Below are 21,324 nucleotides of genomic sequence, written 5' to 3' on the forward strand. Positions count from 1 at the left end.
TATCGGGGTGATTATCAATTGGGCACGGCACCTTCAAATGTTGGGAGAAGGAGAGGCAACGTGGAAAACATTCAAAAAATGACATTTCCTCCTAAAACTGGTTATAACTCCAGTTCTGTTTGTGATATTAAAATTCTAACGACGACAGTATGTTATATAGACTTATTTAGAATAAGTCAAGGATGGAGGGGGGAATGACTTCTTAATTTTCACGATTTCACAGTATTATTTTACCTCATAGTGTGCAAATACTGTATATAAAACACAGGGAGATATCCCGATTTTTTGACTGCACTGGGCTTTTAACCCTATCCCAAACCCTTAATTTAACCATTTGGGATTAATGCCTAAACTTAACCTTCGAAATTAGACGTTTATGGGCAAACATCTGATTTGTGCAGTGAGACTGTGAGAGCTTATTGCACACACACACACACACACACACACACACACACACACACACACACACACACACACACACACACACACACACACACACACACACACACACACACACACACACACACACACACACACACAGAGAGACATAGAGAAACACAAAAAAACAAACACATACTTAGGGTTAATTGTTGTGTCCGGTGCTGTTTATTCTCCTGTAGACCAAACACAGTTGTGTTTACAGTGAAGTGTTACAACCCCATTCTTACAGCTCCAGACAGTATTATAGCCCTTTACGGGGCCAGACTTCATACACAATGACCCCGGCCCCCACACTACAGACAGACAGCAGTTGGAGTGGGAATCATTAGGCTAATATGGGAAGAGGAGCTGTGTTTATATTCACAGGGACACAGACTACCGATATGTTTACAGGGCTGTATACTTCAGGAGAGAAGAGATAAACCATTATTGGATTGACAAGATTATATGTAATCTAATATATCATCTAGAGATAATTATATATACACCCCCACTCATTTCTCCTCTGCCATAGCTGTATTATGCTGCAAAGGTTATGGTGAGAGAGGTCTGCAGTACTATGCCTGACATTTACTGTATACACACATTGTGCACACATACTCCCCTTGCTCCATTCATTTACAGTTCTGTGCATTGATACAGTCAGGCATGTGAACATGGTTCATATCATGTATAGGGCATTTCTGGTTTGGTATTGTGATATCATGGGATAGTTGCTATATGGTTAGGCCTATGGGTGTGGATTGCTTCTCTATTCAGACCCTGTGTTGTGTAATATATGCCATTTAGCAGATGCTTTTATCCGAAGCCACTTACAGTCATGCGTGCATACATTTTATGTATGGGTGGTCGCGGGAATCAAACCCACTACCCTGGCGTTACAATCGCCATGCTCCACCAACTGAGCTACAAAGGTGAGGCTGCTCCTGAGGCTTTAGCTCCAGAAATGTACTGGGTTGCATAACTACAGTAGTTTGAGACCCTTGCATGTTGACTACACCAACCTTCATACAGGGCACCTGGACTGTGTGCATGATAATAAGCTACTGTGGCACCATGCCCAGGCTGATGTGTGTCCCTTAAACAGACAGTTGGTCTCTGACTACTGGGCATAATGGCTCCAGTGGAACTACCACTTTTAGGGCTCCCGAGTGACGCAGCGTTCTAAGGCACTGCATCTCAGTGCTAGAGGTGTCACTACAGACCCTGGTTCGATTCCGGGCTGTATCACAACCAGCTGTGATTGGAAGTCCCATAGGGTGGTGCACAATTGTGTTAGGGTTAGGCCGTCATTGTAAATAAGAATTTGTTCTTGGCTGACTTGGCTGACTAGTTAAATACATTTACACACAGTTGGTGTGTGAGACTATGGGTTGTATGGCTAGATGATAATGATACACTCCTGAGGTTTCTGAAACCTCAGGGCTGTCATTAGATATGTTAGTGTGACAGACTGGACTGGACTGGACTGTGTGTGTGTGTGTGTGTGTGTGTGTGTGTGTGTGTGTGTGTGTGTGTGTGTGTGTGTGTGTGTGTGTGTGTGTGTGTGTGTGTGTGTGTGTGTGTGTGTGTGTGTGTGTGTGTGTGTGTGTGTGTGTGTTTACTTGCCATATGCGGTCCCCTTGTGTGTGCTGTCAGCAGCAGGTTGAGTGATAGGAATTGGGATGAGGTCTCACTGTAACTGTCCTCTCCTCCGCTCATCTTTCTCTCCTGTGTGTGTGTGATCCTGCATGTGTCTTTCCTCCACAAACTGTTTTAGAATGGTGTTGAACTCTTGATTATAATTTTAGGGTGTTTAGCAGTATGTTCTAAGTGTGGGTTTAAAGTTTGGGTTTCAAGTGTGTGTTAAGTGGAATTCTGTGTGTGGGAATCACACATAAACATCTGACCAACCCTTCTGTTTCTCTCTCTGGTCTCTCTCTCTGGTCTCTTCCTCTGGTCTCTCCCTTCTCTCTGTCCTTACCTTCCCTGATAGGGCCTCATCTCTCCATCTCTTCTCTTCAATGTCACACCGGCCCCTCTGTCCTCAGTACTAACTATCTCGCTCTCTCTGGGGGTGGGGAGATATTCACTGTTTAGAGGAACAATGGTTCTTTTGATGCGTCTGGACTCTTTGTATCATATCGCTAATGAGCACTAATAGTCCTCTAGTATAGCGAGGGATGGAGGGGGAGAGATAGAAGGAAGGGAGAGATAAAGGGAGAGCGGGAGGGAGAGAGAGATTGTTTATCTATTTCACTTGCTTTGGCAGTGTAAACATATGTTTCCCATGCCAATAAAGCCCTTTGAATTGAATTGAGAGAGAGTTCCTCAGCTAGTCCTCCCCTCCCTCAGTGTGATTGGCTGGTCATTTAGTTGACAGGAGACTGACTTACAGAGGTGGCTGTATGGGCAGCCAGGTCACTCAAGATCCACTGTGTAATTTGACATCCATCCAGGTAATGTTTTAACCCTATCCAAAACCTTAACCCTTACCTTAACCATTCGTAAGTAGTGCCTAAACTTAACCTTCCAAATTTGACTTTTATGGACAAACGTCTGATTCTGCAGTGAGACTGAGAGCTAGTTGATATGTGGCTGTATATTACACTGTGTAAGACTGTTGTTTGGCTGTGGTCTTATCCAGCTTTTAGTTCTTATCCTTATCTCTATCTCTCTCTATCCTGTTTACATACAGAGGGCTGTAGAGGAGAGGCTCACAGGCTCACAGCTTCACTGGAGAACAATACCGAGAACATTCACAGCCTAGCCACGATTTAACACCCATTGTCTTGATTTAGAAACACACACACACAACTCCATGGCAGGGGTAGCAGGTCTGGGCTGGGTTTCCCAAAATCATGGTAGCACTAAGATAATCTTTCATCCATTTAGTTTAAACGGAATTAAGATGATCTTAGTGCTACTATGCTTTTTGGGAAACCAGCCCTGATCTCTAGCCCAGACAGAGACACCCTAGTCACTATTACAGTCCACTCTACCCTTAGTGACAGCTGGAACTCTGGTGCTCTGATATCAGGGCCTCGGGGTAAGGATGGGTGGAGAAGGGGAGGAGGACAGGGGAATGAGTAGAGGTAGAGAGATGGAGGGGTAGAGGAGAGGAGAGTCATCAGTTTTCAAAGGGCATCCAGCCCTCCTCTCCAGACCAGGTCTTTGTAATAACACCATTATAGCAACAATAGAGAAACGCCCAGCGGGCCTGACAGACGGCTCCATACTCTATAGTCTATACTCTATATAGCTCTGGGAGTGTGTGTGCTGCTGGAGTCATATGGGGTCTCGGGTTTCCCTCCTAAAGCAGATTTCACATGATGGCAGAAATGTGCTGGACACCCCAGTCCCCATGGGGTCAGGCACAGGAGCAGGTGGAAGATCAAATCGTTTGAACTTTGAGCACAGCAGCACTGCCTCAAAAGTGCCATGCTGGGCACAGCATCCCCATCCTATGGAAAGCAGCTGTTTTTCCCCTTATAAAGAAAAGACTAGGGGGAACGTTGAGTTATGTAACAGCTACTCTCTTCCTTCAGATCTAAAAACACCTAAGTGCTAGGGGTAGAGGGTAGGGGGAGCTCATAGAGAATGATAGAGACCTATAGTGGCCAAAAGGCAGTATTAGCGTGGGCAGTGCCATTGAGGGCTTCCACCATTTAAATGTAGTTCAACTGGATGGGACTTCCAACTTCATTGGCTGATCCCTCCTAGTGACTCCAACCGGGTCATCAGGAGGGATCAACCTACTGTGAAGAAGAAAATGGACTACTTCAAAATGGAGATTGCCTCAATGGCGCTGCCCATGTTGTCACAGATGCCATAATAGCACAGATACAATGATGAGGCCTCTTTCCATCTCTATGGGAGGGGGGGTTGGAACAAGGACCCCAGAGGCTCTCCTTTGCAGGTGCCTGTCTGTAAAGACCCTTGGCCCAGAGGTTGTCCTATCAGGTGCCTGTGTGTAAAAAGCTGGTTGTTTATTGGTGTGAATAAAATCTCTCAGAGTAAGCACGTTTGAGCCGCACCCCCTACCCTGCCTAGCCCTGGCTAGCTGGCTGCCCTTTCACTGCAGCATTAAAGAGGCCATTCATTCTGTACACTGCTCTGCTGACACAGCAGCTTGTCTCTCTGTGTGTGTGTGTGTGTGTGTGTGTGTGTGTGTGTGTGTGTGTGTGTGTGTGTGTGTGTGTGTGTGTGTGTGTGTGTGTGTGTGTGTGTGTGTGTGTGTGTGTGTGTGTGTGTGTGTGTGTGTGTGTGTGTGTGTGACAAAGCTCTCTCAAACACACTCATACACAGATCAGCTGTGGTGTAGAATTGAAAATGCTAGCAGAGAGGAGAGGAGAACAGAGGAATTGAAAGGATGAGAAGGGCTCCTGAGTGGCACAGCGGTCTAAGGCACTGCATCTCAGTGTAAGAGGCATCACTACAGTCTCTGGTTCAAATCAAGGCTGTATCACATCCGGCTGTGATTGGGAATCCCATAGGGCGGTGCACAATTGGCCCAACGTCAATTGTAAGAATTTGTTCTTAACTGACTTCCCTAGTTAAAGAAAGAAAGAAAGAAGGGAGGAGAGAAGATGTTCAAGTCATTGTTAGGCCTACAATATTTCAGGCTAGCACTGATCTCATGTGAGGTCACTCTCTGACCCCTGACCATTAATCCCTAACCTTGCAAAGTTCAATAGTTCCTCAGGGTCCACACATGGCTGAATGTCACACACAGTGTTCTATAGTGGAACTAGGGCTCAGCTAATGAACGTCATCAATTAGGACCAGATACAAAGTTCAGTTCCTCAGAAAGGTGTACGCCTCACTGTACATAGATTTTTCTATTTTAATTTTATTTTGTGTTATTGACTTTACGTTTGTTTATGTGTAACTCTATGTTGTTGTTTTTGTCGCACTGCTTTGCTTTCTCTTGGCCAGTTGTAAATGACAACTTGTTCTCAACTGGCCTACCTGGTTAAATAAAGGTGAAATAAAATAAAATAAAAAGGTGTCAGGTACCCTACTGAACTCTCCCTCCTATTCCCTCATTTTCCCTCCAGTTTCTCCAGCTTTTTCACAAAAGGCCTTGTCATGACCACACACACGCGCATGCGCACGCGCACACGCACACGCACACGCACACGCACACGCACACACACACACACACACACACACACACACACACACACACACACACACACACACACACACACACAGTTGCATGCACACTAATACTGAGCTGATCTACAGTATCTTCATGCGGAGGAGAGACAGAAAAGGAGGAGGAGGAGTGTAACTTTAATAGACTAGCAGGGCGAACAGGGTCAAACCCTTTAGCCCCCCTCCCCCTCCCCCCCCCCCCCTCCCTCCTTCCCTCTATCCTTGGCCCCTGTCCTTCTGTCTCCACGGTCAGGGTTGACCATGGTCTGTGTGACAGAGAGACAGAGAGGAAATCCTCTGTTTAGAACAGATCACAATGCCTATTCCTCTTCTCTACAACTCTGGCCATTCACCCCCATCCTCCCCTCCCTCCCCTAGTTTACATTTTAGTCATTGAGCAGTGAGCGGGGTATAGTTCTAATGCTGCCTGGGTCTAAAGCCATGTATTGTGCCACTAGAAGTTCAGAGAGGAATCCATCCTCTTGAGCGCAACCCCAAAATGAACTCCAAAGCCAATCAAACAGGCGCCCGGCGCTAATCCCTCTCATACATGCTCGCTCACGCACGCACACATACACACACACACACACACACACAACAACTTGTGGTTGGCAGTAGTCCATATCGTAGTCAGTAGATTTAAAGCTGGATAATCGAAACATAAATCTGTATAAACAGCTTTTTTTTCTCAACACCCCTCTCTCCCGTCCCCTACTCTCTCTCTCTCTCTCTCTCTCTCTCTGACGAGTGTTCTGTGGTTTCTCTCTCAGTCTAGAGGAGACAAGTGCATAACAGAATCTGATAAGACTAATAGAAACCTTCCCCAGAGCAAAGACCACTCTGTTCCTAAAACCACCCACGTCCCTCTTCCCTCCGTTCTCTCCTCTGTCTTTCTCTCTCTCCTTCTCCTGTATCTCTGCTATTCCTGGTCGTCTGTGAATGGGACCCAGTGAAAGACCTTTTTACTGAGTCTTTATTTACTTCTTTCTTTTCAACTCTCTCTCTCTCTCTCTCAATTCAAAGGGGCTTTATAATATTAATATTATAAATGAACAGTTAACAAAAATATTAAGATTTCAAGTGTTATATTCTCAGCTAAGTGTTTTAGCAGTGTGCAAGAAGATAAACAGATAAGTAATGGTGGTATTTACAATGTTGTTTGTGCTCCACTGCTTTTCTCATTACAACAGGCCACAAATCCTGCGGCTGTGAAATATTGCTGCTGTGATTGCACATTGTGGTATTTCGCCTAACAGATATGGGAGTTTATCAATGTTGGATTTAAAAAAGATTCTGTGTGATCTCTAATGTGGTCTTACATTTGGCCGGAGGTTAGGAAGTGCAGCTCAGTTTCCACCTCATTTTGTGGACAGTGGGCACATACAGTATCCTGTCTTCATTTGAGAGCCAGGTCTGCCTATGGCGGCCTCTCTCAATAACAAGGCTATGCTCCCTGAGTCTGTACATAGTCAAGAATTTCCTTAATTTTGAGTCAGTCACAGTGGTCAAGTATTCTGCCACTGTGTACTCTCTGTTTAGCACCAGATAGCATTCCAATTTGCTGGTTGATTCTTTCCAGTGTCTCAAATAGTTATCTTTTTGCTTACTCATAATTTGGTTGGGTCTAATTATGTTGCTGGCTTGGGGCTATGTGTGGTCTGTTTGTGTTTGTGAACAGAGCCCTGGCATCTACTGGGCAGAGAGATGGGGAGGGGAGAGAGAGAGCGAGAGAATTCAGCAAGGACAGAGAGCCTTTTATAAACAGGCAGTCAAGGCAGAGAGGAGAGGGTCCGACATCAGAGAGGGTCCGCTGCCCCCCACCCTCACCCCTTCTGTTTTCTGTGTCACACTCTTGAGCTTCCCTGCTCTTTGAATGGTTTATGCCAGTTAGTGGAGGACAGTGTGTGTGTGTGTGTGTGTGTGTGTGTGTGTGTGTGTGTGTGTGTGTGTGTGTGTGTGTGTGTGTGTGTGTGTGTGTGTGTGTTTCCCACGTGTGTTAAATCCATGACCTCCTTTCACTCCTTTTGATTAGCAAGTAAATCCCACCTCCCACCAAGGACCAGGCCAGTATGAAGAGAGAGAGAGAGAGATAGAGAGAGATAGAGAGAGGTGGTTCTGGTCCTTCAAATGGGCTTGGCTGTTTATCATACGGATCACTGGAAGTCTCACAGAGTGTGTGTATTGACAGTAAACTCAACAGTACATTAAAATAACTATGTACAAGTGTCAGAGAGACCCGTTTCAAGTCTCTCTCTCCAGCTCCAGCCATGGTTGGTGTGTGTTTGTACAGGTGTCTGCAGTGAACTCCCTGTCTACCGCCCTGGACCATTCAGATGGCTACAGAGAAAGAGAAGAGGGAGAGGGAGAGAAAGAAGGAGAAGGACGGAAAGAGAGAGCTGAGTGAGAGAGAAATTTGATGTAACAGAGAGGAGGAGAGGGAGAGAAAGAGGAAGAAGAGGGATAGAGAGATAATTGCACATTTTGTTCATTTTATTAACTATTCCATTTGCTTTGGCAATGTAAACATATGTTTCCCATGCCAGTAAAGCCCTTTGAATTGAGTAGAGTGGTTTCTGATTGATCACAGGACATCTGAGATGTGAGATAGCAAATGTTATGTCTGAGTGTTTGAGAGGTCTGAGCAATAGTCTCAAGCCACTGTCCCCCCCCTCACCTCCAACACACACACCTTTTTATTAGAAAAATGTTCCAGAGCGTTAAAAGCTTGAAAACTTTGCCATGTTATTGTTATTTTCCACAGGTTTTACAACCCTTCAGGGCTGACTGTAATCCTCCAGCTACAGTTAACAGGCCAGTGGTTCTACTGCTTTGATTTGGAGATATGGAATTATTTTCCCTGGCACTGGTGTGTGTGTGTGTGTGTGTGTGTGTGTGTGTGTGTGTGTGTGTGTGTGTGTGTGTGTGTGTGACATGGTTATGAGCCAGAACAGACTGACAGACTGAAACATACACACAACGCACGCGCGCAAACTCACACACATACACTATAACCGACAGAGTAGACTGCAACTCTACGTTTTCTAAATGAGCTAACTGTACTACAAGTTTAGTAGCACTCCTCTCCACTCCTCCTAATGGGATTAGTTCAATCCAAACACTGTAAATAGAATCAGCAGGAGGTTGTTGACAATGTAAACAAGGGGTTTAATGCCCTGATAACCACTATTAACCACACACGCCGTTTACCACGCCCAGGTAGACTAGGCTTCTCTCCACAGGTCACAGGTGAGTTAACTGTGTGTGTTGAGTGCTCATTTGCGTGTCTGAAAGTTGTCCTAGGTGTGTGTTGACCTGTGAATGTATGCATGTGTTCAGTCATGCTGCCCAGCCTTGCAATCCACCGCACCTCAGTGCATCCGTACCAGCGTGGATTCTACTGCAGCGACGTCAGTCTGCGTTACTCCTACAAGAGCTCCACCATCCCCTCCTCTGTCCTCACTGGTGTGGGGCTCACTCTGCCCAGTATGGCCGTAAGTCAGACCTACCATGGAGCTCTCTGCTTGGAGAAGGCTGGGAGGAGAGAGGGGGTAAGCCTGGAGGTCTAGAGGTCTGCATGGTCAACTGAGTCAGACAGAGTGACCATATTAGATGAAAGATTAAAACAGTGGGTTAGGGTTGGAGTTAACTGGGTGGTGATTCTGTGACTATCTCTGACCGTCACTCTTCTACACTCAGACAACCATGTTGGACCAACCTCCGTTTCTCTCTCCTCCTATGCTATCCCATGTTCCCGTGGTGAAACCCGCACGCCCCCTCTCTCAACCTCCTGTTTGTGTCCAAGTCACTGACCTACTGTCTTTGTCTCTTCCACTCTCTCCCCCTCTCTCTCTTCCAATCTCTCCCCCTCCCTCTCTCTCTTCCATGCTCTCTCCCTCTCTCTCTCCCTTCTCTCTATCACTCTTTCTCCCTCCCCCTCTCTCCCTTTGCCCCCACTCTCTCTCTATCTATCTCTCCCTGTGCAGCTGGCCTGCCCTTCCTGATAATAGAGACTAGCACCATACAGCCGTACCAGAGAGGTTTTTACTGTTCTGATGAGTCCATCCGGTACCCATATAAAAATGGAGACACTATCAGCGATGCTGTGCTCTGTGCTGCTGGCATTCTTATTGCCATCCTCTCTGTAAGTCTACCTCTGAGTATCTCTTCTAGTCCATCACTTCATACTCATCCCTTCCTGTCTACCTCTCTGAGTATCTCTTCTAGTCCCTCACTTCATACTCATCCCTTCCTGTCTACCTCTCTGAGTATCTCTTCTAGTCCCTCACTTCATACTCATCCTTTCCTGTCTACCTCTCTGAGTATCTCTTCTAATCCCTCACTTCATACTCTATACTCATCCCTTCCTGTCTCTGTTTGTGTGTGTGTGTGATTTTCATATGTTGTCTGCTCTGTGTGAAGTCATTTTCCATCGCCATAACAGCATTGACTCGCTCCACACTGAATATAGACCAATTTCCATTCTTCTGATGATCAAGGGAGGGTGTGTGTACATGTGTGCGTTTGTGTGTGTGTGTGTATGTGAACCACACACCTGGTTTGAGCTGTTGATGCGATACATTACATTACCATGCCCCCTGTTGCCTGTTGCCTGCCCTCTAGGCTTGGTGCCCCAGTGCCCTTTCCCCACACACACACACACACACACACACACACACACACACACACACACACACACACACACACACACACACACACACACACACCAGACACACCCCAAGTGCTAGCCCCCTCTACTATATGAGACCCCAGGCTGTGCTCTGTTGGAGTCTATCCTGATGGTGGTACACTCTAGCTACCAGCTCAGCACTTCTGCTTTTTCAAACCAGGAGTATATGTGTGTGGGTATGTGTGTGTGTTCTCACAGCTCATGGTGTGGGCAAATTGGAGTGTTTTACACATCTGTATATCATTAGTGGTGTCTTCTGGGATTCTGGCACAGTCCCACTCTGACAGACACACACACACACACACACACACACACACACACACACACACACACACACACACACACACACACACACTCCTCCCCTTCTCTCCCTGACAGACTCTGTCTACACTATGGGATGAGATAGGCAGTGTGGAGGGAGATGGAGAGAGAATAGATATAGGTATATATGGAGAATGTTAGAGGTGCAGTATATCTCTAGCAGGCTGACAGGAGGGCAAGTCAATATCTGAGGAGCAATATAGTGAGAGAGGAGAGGCAGAGAGAGGAGAGGGTGGGTGGGCGTTACATAGAGGGCTGTGTGTGGGCATTCAGAGTTCCAGGGGGTCCGCAATGAGATGGCGTACCACCGTGTCTCTTGGGAGGCTGTACCCCACCCCGCCCCCTGCTAGAAACGTTCAGCTCTAGTGTTACAACATCACTGCAGGACTCTGAGACAGTGTTAACCCACTACGCTAAGGCCAGAACTCTAGTGTTACAACATCACTGCAGGACTCTGAGACAGTGTTAACCCACTACGCTAAGGCCAGAACTCTAGTGTTACAACATCACTGCAGGACTCTGAGACAGTGTTAACCCACTACGCTAAGGCCAGAACTCTAGTGTTAAAACATCACTGCAGGACTCTGAGACAGTGTTAACCCACTACGCTAAGGCCAGAACTCTAGTGTTAAAACATCACTGCAGGACTCTGAGACAGTGTTAACCCACTACGCTAAGGCCAGAACTCTAGTGTTACAACATCACTGCAGGACTCTGAGACAGTGTTAACCCACTACACTATGCCAGAACTCTAGTGTTAAAACATCACTGCAGGACTCTGAGACAGTGTTAACCCACTACGCTAAGGCCAGAACTCTAGTGTTAAAACATCACTGCAGGACTCTGAGACAGTGTTAACCCACTACGCTAAGGCCAGAACTCTAGTGTTAAAACATCACTGCAGGACTCTGAGACAGTGTTAACCCACTACGCTAAGGCCAGAACTCTAGTGTTAAAACATCACTGCAGGACTCTGAGACAGTGTTAACCCACTACGCTAAGGCCAGAACTCTAGTGTTAAAACATCACTGCAGGACTCTGAGACAGTGTTAACCCACTACGCTATGCCAGAACTCTAGTGTTAAAACATCACTGCAGGACTCTGAGACAGTGTTAACCCACTACGCTAAGGCCAGAACTCTAGTGTTAAAACATCACTGCAGGACTCTGAGACAGTGTTAACCCACTACGCTAAGGCCAGAACTCTAGTGTTAAAACATCACTGCAGGACTCTGAGACAGTGTTAACCCACTACGCTATGCCAGAACTCTAGTGTTACAACATCACTGCAGGACTCTGAGACAGTGTTAACCCACTAAGCTAAGGCCAGAACTCTAGTGTTACAACATCACTGCAGGACTCTGAGACAGTGTTAACCCACTAAGCTAAGGCCAGAACTCTAGTGTTTGTCACGCCCTGACCATAGAGAGTCTTTTATTCTCTATGTTGGTTAGGTTGGGGTGTGACTAGGGTGGGTAATCTAGGTTGTTCTATTTCTATGTTGGCCTGGTATGGTTCCCAATCAGAGGCAGCTGTTTATTGTTGTCTCTGATTGGGGATCATATTTAGGCAGCCATTTCCCCACTGTGTTTTGTGGGATCTTGTTTTGTTTATGTGTAGTTGCCTGTGAGCACTCCATAGCTTCACGTGTTCATTTATAGTTTTTTTTTTTGAGTTTCACTTAATAAACATGTGGAACGCTACGTACGCTGCGCCTTGGTCCAGTTCTTATGACGATCGTGACAGTGTTACAACATCACTGCAGGACTCTGAGACAGTGTTAATCGCCTAACACTAACACCTAACACTAGTTCCTTATTCTGAAAATCACTCTGCTCTCGGTAGTTATGATGCACTAGCTACTACAAACCATGCTCGATCAGCTGAGCAAACTTGTTCCAGCCTAGTGCAAGCCATACGGTAGCTAGTTTGTCTGCTTGTTGTTTGTGAGTTATCAGACAGATCGGTGCCAGATCAGTACATACGGCCGTTGCGCTACATGACGTGTGACAATGTTAACCCAGAGCCATAGATAGAATCTCTGATATCTCTCTGTCTTTGTTAGAGGTGTCATCTGTCCATCTCATCCCCTCCTCCATCCTTCCATCAGCTCCTCTGTCATACCGCATCATTAAAGACATCATATCAGTCGTGCCCCAGGGAACGGCAGGCCATGCTCAATGTGTCCATCTCTCCATTATTCATTCATTATCCTCAATGTCTTTCTCTCCATCTTGTCTTCATCCTCCATGTTTTATCCCTGTCTTCACTTAATCAACATGTGCATGCTTAGTTACACATTGTCACTGTGTGTGTGTGCATGTGTTTGACCTAACTGCATGATAGTTGATAAAATCACTCATCAGAACCCGATCAAGAGTTTGTTTGTAATGTTCAATTCCTTTCACCTCTTCATCTCAAATCCTCCTCTCCTCTCCTCTCCTCTCCTCTCCTCTACAGATTGTTATAGGAGAGTGTTACAGGATTCACCATCTGAGGGAGGGATCTAGGTCTTTCATTGGGAACCCTTATGTCTCATCTCTCTACAAACAGGTGAGTACTAGTAGAGGTCTGGGTGGGTAGAGACTGGACAATAAATTATACATTTCAAGAATATTCTTGTTTTAATATGAAGGTTATATGGTACTAATGGTTGTAATGCATCTCTAGGTTGGAGTGTTTATATTTGGCTGTGCCATTAGTCAGTCGTTCACAGACATCGCCAAGGTGTCAGTGGGCAGGATGAGACCGCACTTCCTGGACGTGTGTAACCCTGACTGGTCAGCCATCAACTGTTCCCTCGGATACATCACCTCATACACCTGTAATGGCCCTGAGAGCAAAGTACAGGAAGCCAGGTCAGTACACATACCAAAACACGTATGCATGCACACAAACACGTGCACAGAGGCACACACACACATACAGACACGCACGCACCACACACCACACACCACACACACACACACACACACACACACACACACACACACACACACACACACACACACACACACACACACACACACACACAACTCATGTTTGCTTGTTTGTTTTACCAGGAAATCATTCTTCTCAGGACATGCCTCCTTCTCCATGTTTACTATGCTCTACCTGGCTGTGAGTAACACACATACATACACACACACATACATTAGACACGCACACTGTGGTACACAGAAACAATGGAGTGGTGCAGATGACAGAGGGCATCATGGGAAGTAGGTGTAGCCCTTTACACTCATATCTGTATACGGGTTGAAAATTGCAGATTTTGGCACTGACTTAATTGGAACACAGTGGCTGTATAGTAAAACATGACGTCAGACCTCAGGTTCTGCGCTTCACAGCTCTGTATGGGTTTGACTGGCTGTTCTGAACTTTAGCACTGGACGCGACAAGAAGTTTCCTCTATTCCTCTAGCATATTGGGCAGCTATAGCACATTGTGTTGTTGTCTGAGTGAGGGAAAAGCTGTAAGTTAAGAGGACTCAATGTATTTGTAAAGATGAGACGATGATTATAATAAATACTGCTTTGAGTCCAAATGTGCCCTTCACATTTCCATGTCATAAAACAAATTTCATATCAATGTTTATGATCACTATGTTTGATGTTCAGTAATGACATGGTTTCATTCCCTGGGTTGTTCTGAACAGAATGAGCCTATGTTTGTCTACTGTGAAGAAAATTTGTCACGGCAGAAACACCTGAATTCACTCATGACTCCTTTCTATTCGCCACAAAATTACGATCTGTTTCCCTGAATTGTCTTGTGAAAGCCTAACACTGTAATATTGTATTTTATAACTTAGCTAGTCATGTTAGCAATAGAACAAGCTTTGAAATGATGCCCTTCTGTCACGCTCTGACCTAGGAGAGCTGTGTTTTCTCTGTTTAGCTAGGCCAGGGTGTAATAGGTGGGTGGGCATTCTATGTTTTGTGTTCTATGTTTTGGCCGGGTATGGTTTCCAATCAGAGGCAGGTGTTTATAGTTGTCTCTGATTGGAAGCCATACTTAGGCAGCCTGTTTTTCCTTTGTTTTTTTGTGGGTAGTTGCTTTCTGTTTTGTTGTAAGTACCTGACGGAACTGTCAGCTGTCATTTTTGTTTATTTGTAAAGTGTTAATTTTTGGGCATTAAAATACAAGATGAACATATTCCACACTGCACCTTGGTCTACTCATTTTGATGCCTGTGACAGAACTACCCACCACAAGAAGACCAAGCAGCGTGCACTCTCCAGGAGGAGGAGCGGGACCAAGCAGTATGGCTCAGAGGAGTGGACCTGGGAGGAGATCCTAGATGGGGCAGGACCCTGGACAAGGCCTGGGGAGTATCGCCGTCCGCAATGGGAGATAGAGGCAGCGAAGGCGGAACGACGATACTGGGAGGAACGGCTAGGCAAGCAACAGGAGGCCGAGAGGCAGCGGCAAAAAAATGTTTTGGGGGGGCACACGGGTAGATTGGCTAAGGCGAGGTTAAGACCTGAGCCAACTCCTCGTGCTTACCGTGGGGAGCGAGTGACCGAGCAAGCACCGTGTTATGCGGTGATATGCACTGTGTTGCCAGTGCGTACTCACAGCCCGGTGCTAGAGTTGGCCGGCAGCCAGGGAGAAGTGCACCGGCTCAACGTATCTGGCCTCCAGTGCGTCTCTTCGGCCCAGGTTATCCTGCACCTGCTCTACGCACGGTACCCCTCATTCACCAGCACAGCCCAGTTCGTCCTGTACCAGCACTCCGCCCTTGCCGGGCTATAGTCAACATCGAGCCAGGACGGGTTGTGCCAGCCCTAAGCGCCAGACCTCCAGTGTGTCTCCAAGGCCCAGTGGACCCTGTGCCTGCTCCGCGCACTCTTCCTCCAGTGCGCCACCATAGCCCAGTACGTCCTGTGCCTGCTCCGCGCACTCTTCCTCCAGTACGCCTCCATAGCCCAGTATGGCCGGTGCCTGCTTTGAGCACGCGGTCCTCAGTGCGTCTCCCCAGTCTGGTGAGACCGGTTCCAGCTCCCTGTAGGAAGCCTCCAGTGATAATCAATGGTCGGAAGCCTCCAGTGATAATCAATGGTCCGAAGCCTCCAGTAATAATCCATGGCACGAAGCCAATAGTGATGATCCATGGCCCGGAGCCTGTAGGGATGATCCATGGCACAAAGCCTCCAGTGATGATCCATGGCCCGGAGCCTGTAGGGATGATCCATGGCACGAAGCCTCCAGTGATGATCCATGGCCCGGAGCCTGTAGGGATGATCCATGGCACAAAGCCTCCAGTGATAATCCATGGCCCGGAGCCTCCAGTGATGATCCATGGCACAAAGCCTCCAGTGATGATCCATGGCGCGGAACCAGCAGTGATGATCCATGGCTCGGAGCCTGCAGCGAAGGTCCCCAGTCCGGAACCTACAGAGACTCTCCTCAGCCCGGAGCCTCCAGCGACGCTCCCCAGTCCGGAGCCTCCAGCAACACTCCTCAGTCCAGAGCCTCCAGCGACGGTCTGCAGCCCTGAGTCTTCAGCAACGGTCTGCAGCCCCCGAGTCTTCAGCGACGGTCTGCAGCCCCGAGTCTTCAGCGGCGGTCTGCAGTTCAGAGCCTCCAGCGTTGATCCACGGTCTGGTTCCTCCGGCGACACAGAAGCGGGGGAATCAGCGGGCGGTGTGGGGGCTACGCCCCGAACCAGAGCTGCCGCCAATTATAGATGCCCACCCGGACCCTCCCCAATAGGTTCAGGTTTGCGGCCGGGAGTCCGCACCTTTGGGGGGTACTGTAACGCTCTGACCTAGGAGAGCTGTGTTTTCTCTGTTTAGCTAGGCCAGGGTGTGATAGGTGGGTGGGCATTCTATGTTTTGTGTTCTATGTTTTGGCCGGGTATGGTTTCCAATCAGAGGCAGGTGTTTATTGTTGTCTCTGATTGGAAGCCATACTTAGGCAGCCTGTTTTTCCTTTGATTTTTTGTTGGTAGTTGCTTTCTGTTTTGTTGTAAGTACCTGACGGCTGTCATTTTTGTTTATTTGTAAAGTGTTCATTTTTGGGCATTAAAATACAAGATGAACATATTCCACGCTGCACCTTGGTCTACTCATTTTGACACCTCCTGACCCAGCAATTTATAATGGACCGTTTGTGGATTGTGTAAACAACAACAGTAATTGTGTGATGCAGGGCTGTGTTCCAACCAAAACAACTACAAGTGTGCTTGTTCTAGTTCCTCAACGGAACAGCTAGGAGAGCAAAAAATAATAAAAAAGCACCTTATAATTGAAGACTCTTGAGTCATAAAAGTGCATAGAAATTGATTAGGAACTGTGTACACTTTGGAGAGGTGTGTGACCACTTGGAGACACCAGTTAGTCCTCTCACTTATCCTACCCCACATTATCCAGGAATATTCTTATCATCTTACTGAATGTATGAAGAGTTTTTTTCAGATTTCGTTATCAACAAATGCAGCAAAAAGTACAGTAGATGTAAAATTGCTACCATGGTTATGCATTTCATATTCCTTCTGTAAAAAAATTTAAACATTTCAATTTAGCCCTATCCATGTAGGCCAATTCCCACGAGTGTAAAGGGTTAATGAGCTTCAGGATTCATCTGCCTGATGAAAAAGATCTTTGTTCCCCTCTATCCCCTCATCATCCCGACTCCCCACTAACCCCTCCTCCTTCCCTCCCTCCTTCCTGCTCATAGTTTAATCAGACATTCTGAAGAGTTCTTTTCTTTCCGCCTCTCCCTAGAGGGATGGATGGATGTACTCCACCTGTTTTCCTCTTAACAGCTGAACACACTTCCTCTGTCCTTCTCTCTCTCCTTCTCTCTCCTCTCTTTCTCTCTCTCTCCCTATCTCCACCTGTTGTGGTCTATTGGTCTGTCTTCGTACCCCAGCGGGCCTCCACGCTTCCAACACACTAATTACATACACTGACCCCCCAGCTCCCCCCCTCTCTTTCTTTGTCTCTACCTCCCCTCTTTATCCCCCCCATCTCCTCTTCCACTCTATTAAGTCTGCAGATATTTCCACAACTATGCTCAGTGTTTTGGGCTTGGAAAGGCTGAGCTTGGCTGAGCTGGGTTGTCAAGCTTTTGGGTGTGTACTGTTGGCCTATGCTTCCTAGAGTATTGTGCGGTATTTTGTGGTGAGTACTGGGTATTTCCCTGCCTCTCTCTGACAGCCTCTGTTAGAATGGTGAGAGGGAGTCTAAAAGAGAGGAGGGATGGAAGAAGAGAGGTGTGCCTCCAGACCGCAGGCTTGACATTCAAACCACAAACACGTTTTCTGGGAGGTGGATCTAGTGGTGAAGTCACAGAGAGAGCAAGAAGAGAGCGAGGAGATAAGAGCCAACTTTCCTAGGGAATATAAACTGACCAGGCAGTTTGTACAGTATTCACACAGACAGTGACACACACATTCACACAAACAGCGACACACACATCAGCACACAGCCCAGGGATCCTTTTTTTTTTTTTATAATTGAGGGCTAGTAAACAACAATATTACAGACATTCTGTTGTGGTGTGGAATGATGGCAGGACATCTCTTTATCTCTCTCTATTTCCTAGTTGTGTTTTATATCTGTCCCAGAGTGATTAAGTTAGTCAGAGAAAGCAGTCTCTCTTCTTGAGTAGAATTCTTCTGTAAGAAACCACTAAACTGTGGCTTCATGTCTTCTCAGTCAGTCATGGAGTTTAGAAAAAATCTTTAGTGGTTTTTTTATAGTAGTTTTTCTCAGGGCAGAAACACAATAGTCTTCTGATGGATGAGTGTTAGTGAGACATTCCTCAGTCTGTGGTAAGAACATTTCTCTCGTGCAGTGCTACTGGCTGTAGTGTGAGTAAGACCAGGACTGGCACTACAGCCAGTAGCTCTCCAGGACCAGGACTGGCACTACAGCCAGCAGCTCTCCAGGACCAGGACTGGCACTACAGCCAGCAGCTCTCCAGGACCAGGACTGGAACTACAGCCAGTAGCTCTCCAGGACCAGGACTGGAACTACAGCCAGCAGCTCTCCAGGACCAGGACTGGAACTACAGCCAGCAGCTCTCCAGGACCAGGACTGGAACTACAGCCAGAGCTCTCCAGGACCAGGACTGGAACTACAGCCAGCAGCTCTATAGGACCAGGACTGGAACTACAGCCAGTAGCTCTATAGGACCAGGACTGGAACAACAGCCAGCAGCTCTATAGGACCAGGACTGGAACTACAGCCAGCAGCTCTCCAGGACCAGGACTGGAACTACAGCCAGTAGCTCTATAGGACCAGGACTAGAACTACAGCCAGTAGCTCTATAGGACCAGGACTAGAACTACAGCCAGTAGCTCTATAGGACCAGGACTAGAACTACAGCCAGCAGCTCTATAGGACCAGGACTGGAACAACAGCCCGTAGCTCTATAGGACCAGGACTAGAACAGCAGCCAGCAGCTCTCCAGGACCATGACTGGAACTACAGCCAGCAGCTCTCCAGGACCAGGACTGGAACTACAGCCAGCAGCTCTATAGGACCCGGACTGGAACAACAGCCCGTAGCTCTATAGGACCAGGACTGGAACTACAGCCAGCAGCTCTATAGGACCAGGACTGGAACAACAGCCCGTAGCTCTATAGGACCAGGACTAGAACAACAGCCAGCAGCTCTCCAGGACCAGGACTGGAACCACAGCCAGCAGCTCTCCAGGACCAGGACTGGAACAACAGCCAGTAGCTCTATAGGACCAGGACTAGAACAACAGCCAGTAGCTCTCCAGGACCAGGACTAGAACAACAGCCAGCAGCTCTCCAGGACCAGGACCAGGACTAGAACAACAGCCAGTAGCTCTCCAGGACCAGAACTACAGCCAGTAGCTCTATAGGACCAGGACCAGAACTACAGCCAGTAGCTCTATAGGACCAGGACTGGAACTACAGCCAGCAGCTCTATAGGACCAGGACTGGAACTACAGCCAGTAGCTCTATAGGACCAGGACTGGAACTACAGCCAGTAGCTCTATAGGACCAGGACTGGAACTACAGCCAGCAGCTCTATAGGACCAGGACTGGAACTACAGCCAGTAGCTCTATAGGACCAGGACTAGAACTACAGCCAGTAGCTCTATAGGACCAGGACTAGAACAACAGCCAGTAGCTCTATAGGACCAGGACTGTAACTACAGCCAGCAGCTCTCCAGGACTAGAACTACAGCCAGCAGCTCTATAGGACCAGGACTGGAACAACAGCCAGTAGCTCTATAGGACCAGGACTGGAACTACAGCCAGTAGCTCTATAGGACCAGGACTAGAACAACAGCCAGTAGCTCTATAGGACCAGGACTGTAACTACAGCCAGCAGCTCTCCAGGACCAAGACTGGAACTACAGCCAGTAGCTCTATAGGACCAGGACTGGAACTACAGCCAGCAGCTCTCCAGGACCAGAACTGGAACTACAGCCAGTAGCTCAATACCTTTTCCCTCCTTCACCTTACCCTCCCCCCGAACTATAAACATCCCTGAGAGAAAGAGAAAGAGTGTGGGAGAGATGGGAGAGAGGGATGGGAGGGTACCTTCCTCTCCTTCCTCGAGGACAACAATGATGAGCAACAATGATGATGAGCTTGTCTTCCAGGAAGAGCCAGTCAGCCTACTCCATACCTCCGCTGGGAATTTTACAGCCTTATGGGGAGGAGGGGGGTTTGACTGGGCTATTGTTAGGTCAGCTAATTAGGACTTGGTGAGAGTGGAACTTGGTGAGAGTAGAATTAAAAAACAAACCCGATTAGAATTAAAAAACAAGCCAGATTTTGATAAACTCCCATATCTACTGGGTGAAATACCACAGTGTGCCATCACAGCAGCAAGATTTGTGACCTGTTGCCACAAGAAAAGGTCAACCAGTGAAGAACAAACACTATTGTAAATACAACCCATATTTATGCTTATTTATTTTCCCTTTTGTACTTTAACCATTTGTACATCATTACAACACTGTATATATACATAATATGACATTTGTAATGTCTTTATTCTTTTGGAACTTCTGTGAGTGTAATGTTTACTGTTAATCTTTTATTGTTTATTTCACTTTTGTATATTATCTACCTCACTTGCTTTGGCAATGTTAACATATGTTTCCCATGCCAATAAAGCCCCTTGAATTGAATTGAATTGAGTGGAGAGGTGAGAGAGGGGGTGAGGAAGGGAGTGAGAGAGACCTTGCCGGAGACTGCCCCACCCAGTCTCTGGCCATATGAAGCAGGAAGTACAGGTCTGAGTCTGAGGGGAGATGAAGAAACACAGGAAGTCCAAGGGTCCAGGCCTGAACTCACTTTGTGTGTGTGTGTGTGTGTGTGTGTGTGTGTGTGTGTGTGTGTGTGTGTGTGTGTGTGTGTGTGTGTGTGTGTGTGTGTGTGTGTGTGTGTGTGTGTGTGTGTGTGTGTGTGTGTGTGTGTGTGTGTGTGTGATTGAGAATGGCCTTGGCCGTTTGCATTCCTGTTTTGGTTGTGCTTTGGTGTAAAATATAACCCAGCTAAGCTGACTGAGTCAGAGGGCACATCCGCTTGTCTGCTGTTTATTCTAATGGGGGGAGAGAGTTCACTCTGAACGGGTGTTGAACATGGACCGGAGTGCGTGTGCGTTTCTGTTGGGTTTAGTCAGTGGTCATGGGTTTTTTTACAGCTGAAGGAGGAACATTTATCAGAACACAGTCTGGTCTGTGTGATCAGGACAAGAATAATACACACAGAATAATACACACTCACACATTTAAAG

General features: G+C 47.1%; 1 protein-coding gene across 2 annotated transcripts in view; it reads left to right on the plus strand.

Annotated features, from left to right (window-relative positions):
- LOC106560230 (phospholipid phosphatase 3) overlaps positions 1–21,324 on the plus strand; it is a 43,521-nt gene that overhangs the window by 8,611 nt on the left and 13,586 nt on the right. Inside the window, exons 2-5 of one of the 2 annotated variants that reach the window (XM_014122871.2) lie at positions 8,917–9,071; positions 13,049–13,141; positions 13,259–13,446; positions 13,651–13,708. In XM_014122871.2, coding sequence (XP_013978346.2) covers positions 8,917–9,071; positions 13,049–13,141; positions 13,259–13,446; positions 13,651–13,708 — 494 coding nt within the window. Of the gene's footprint in view, positions 1–8,916; positions 9,072–9,563; positions 9,722–13,048; positions 13,142–13,258; positions 13,447–13,650; positions 13,709–21,324 lie in introns of both variants that reach the window. The other variant, XM_014122869.2, reaches the window with a different exon arrangement.

Source organism: Salmo salar, chromosome ssa10 (assembly GCF_905237065.1).
Source record: "Salmo salar chromosome ssa10, Ssal_v3.1, whole genome shotgun sequence".
NCBI lineage: Eukaryota > Metazoa > Chordata > Actinopteri > Salmoniformes > Salmonidae > Salmo > Salmo salar.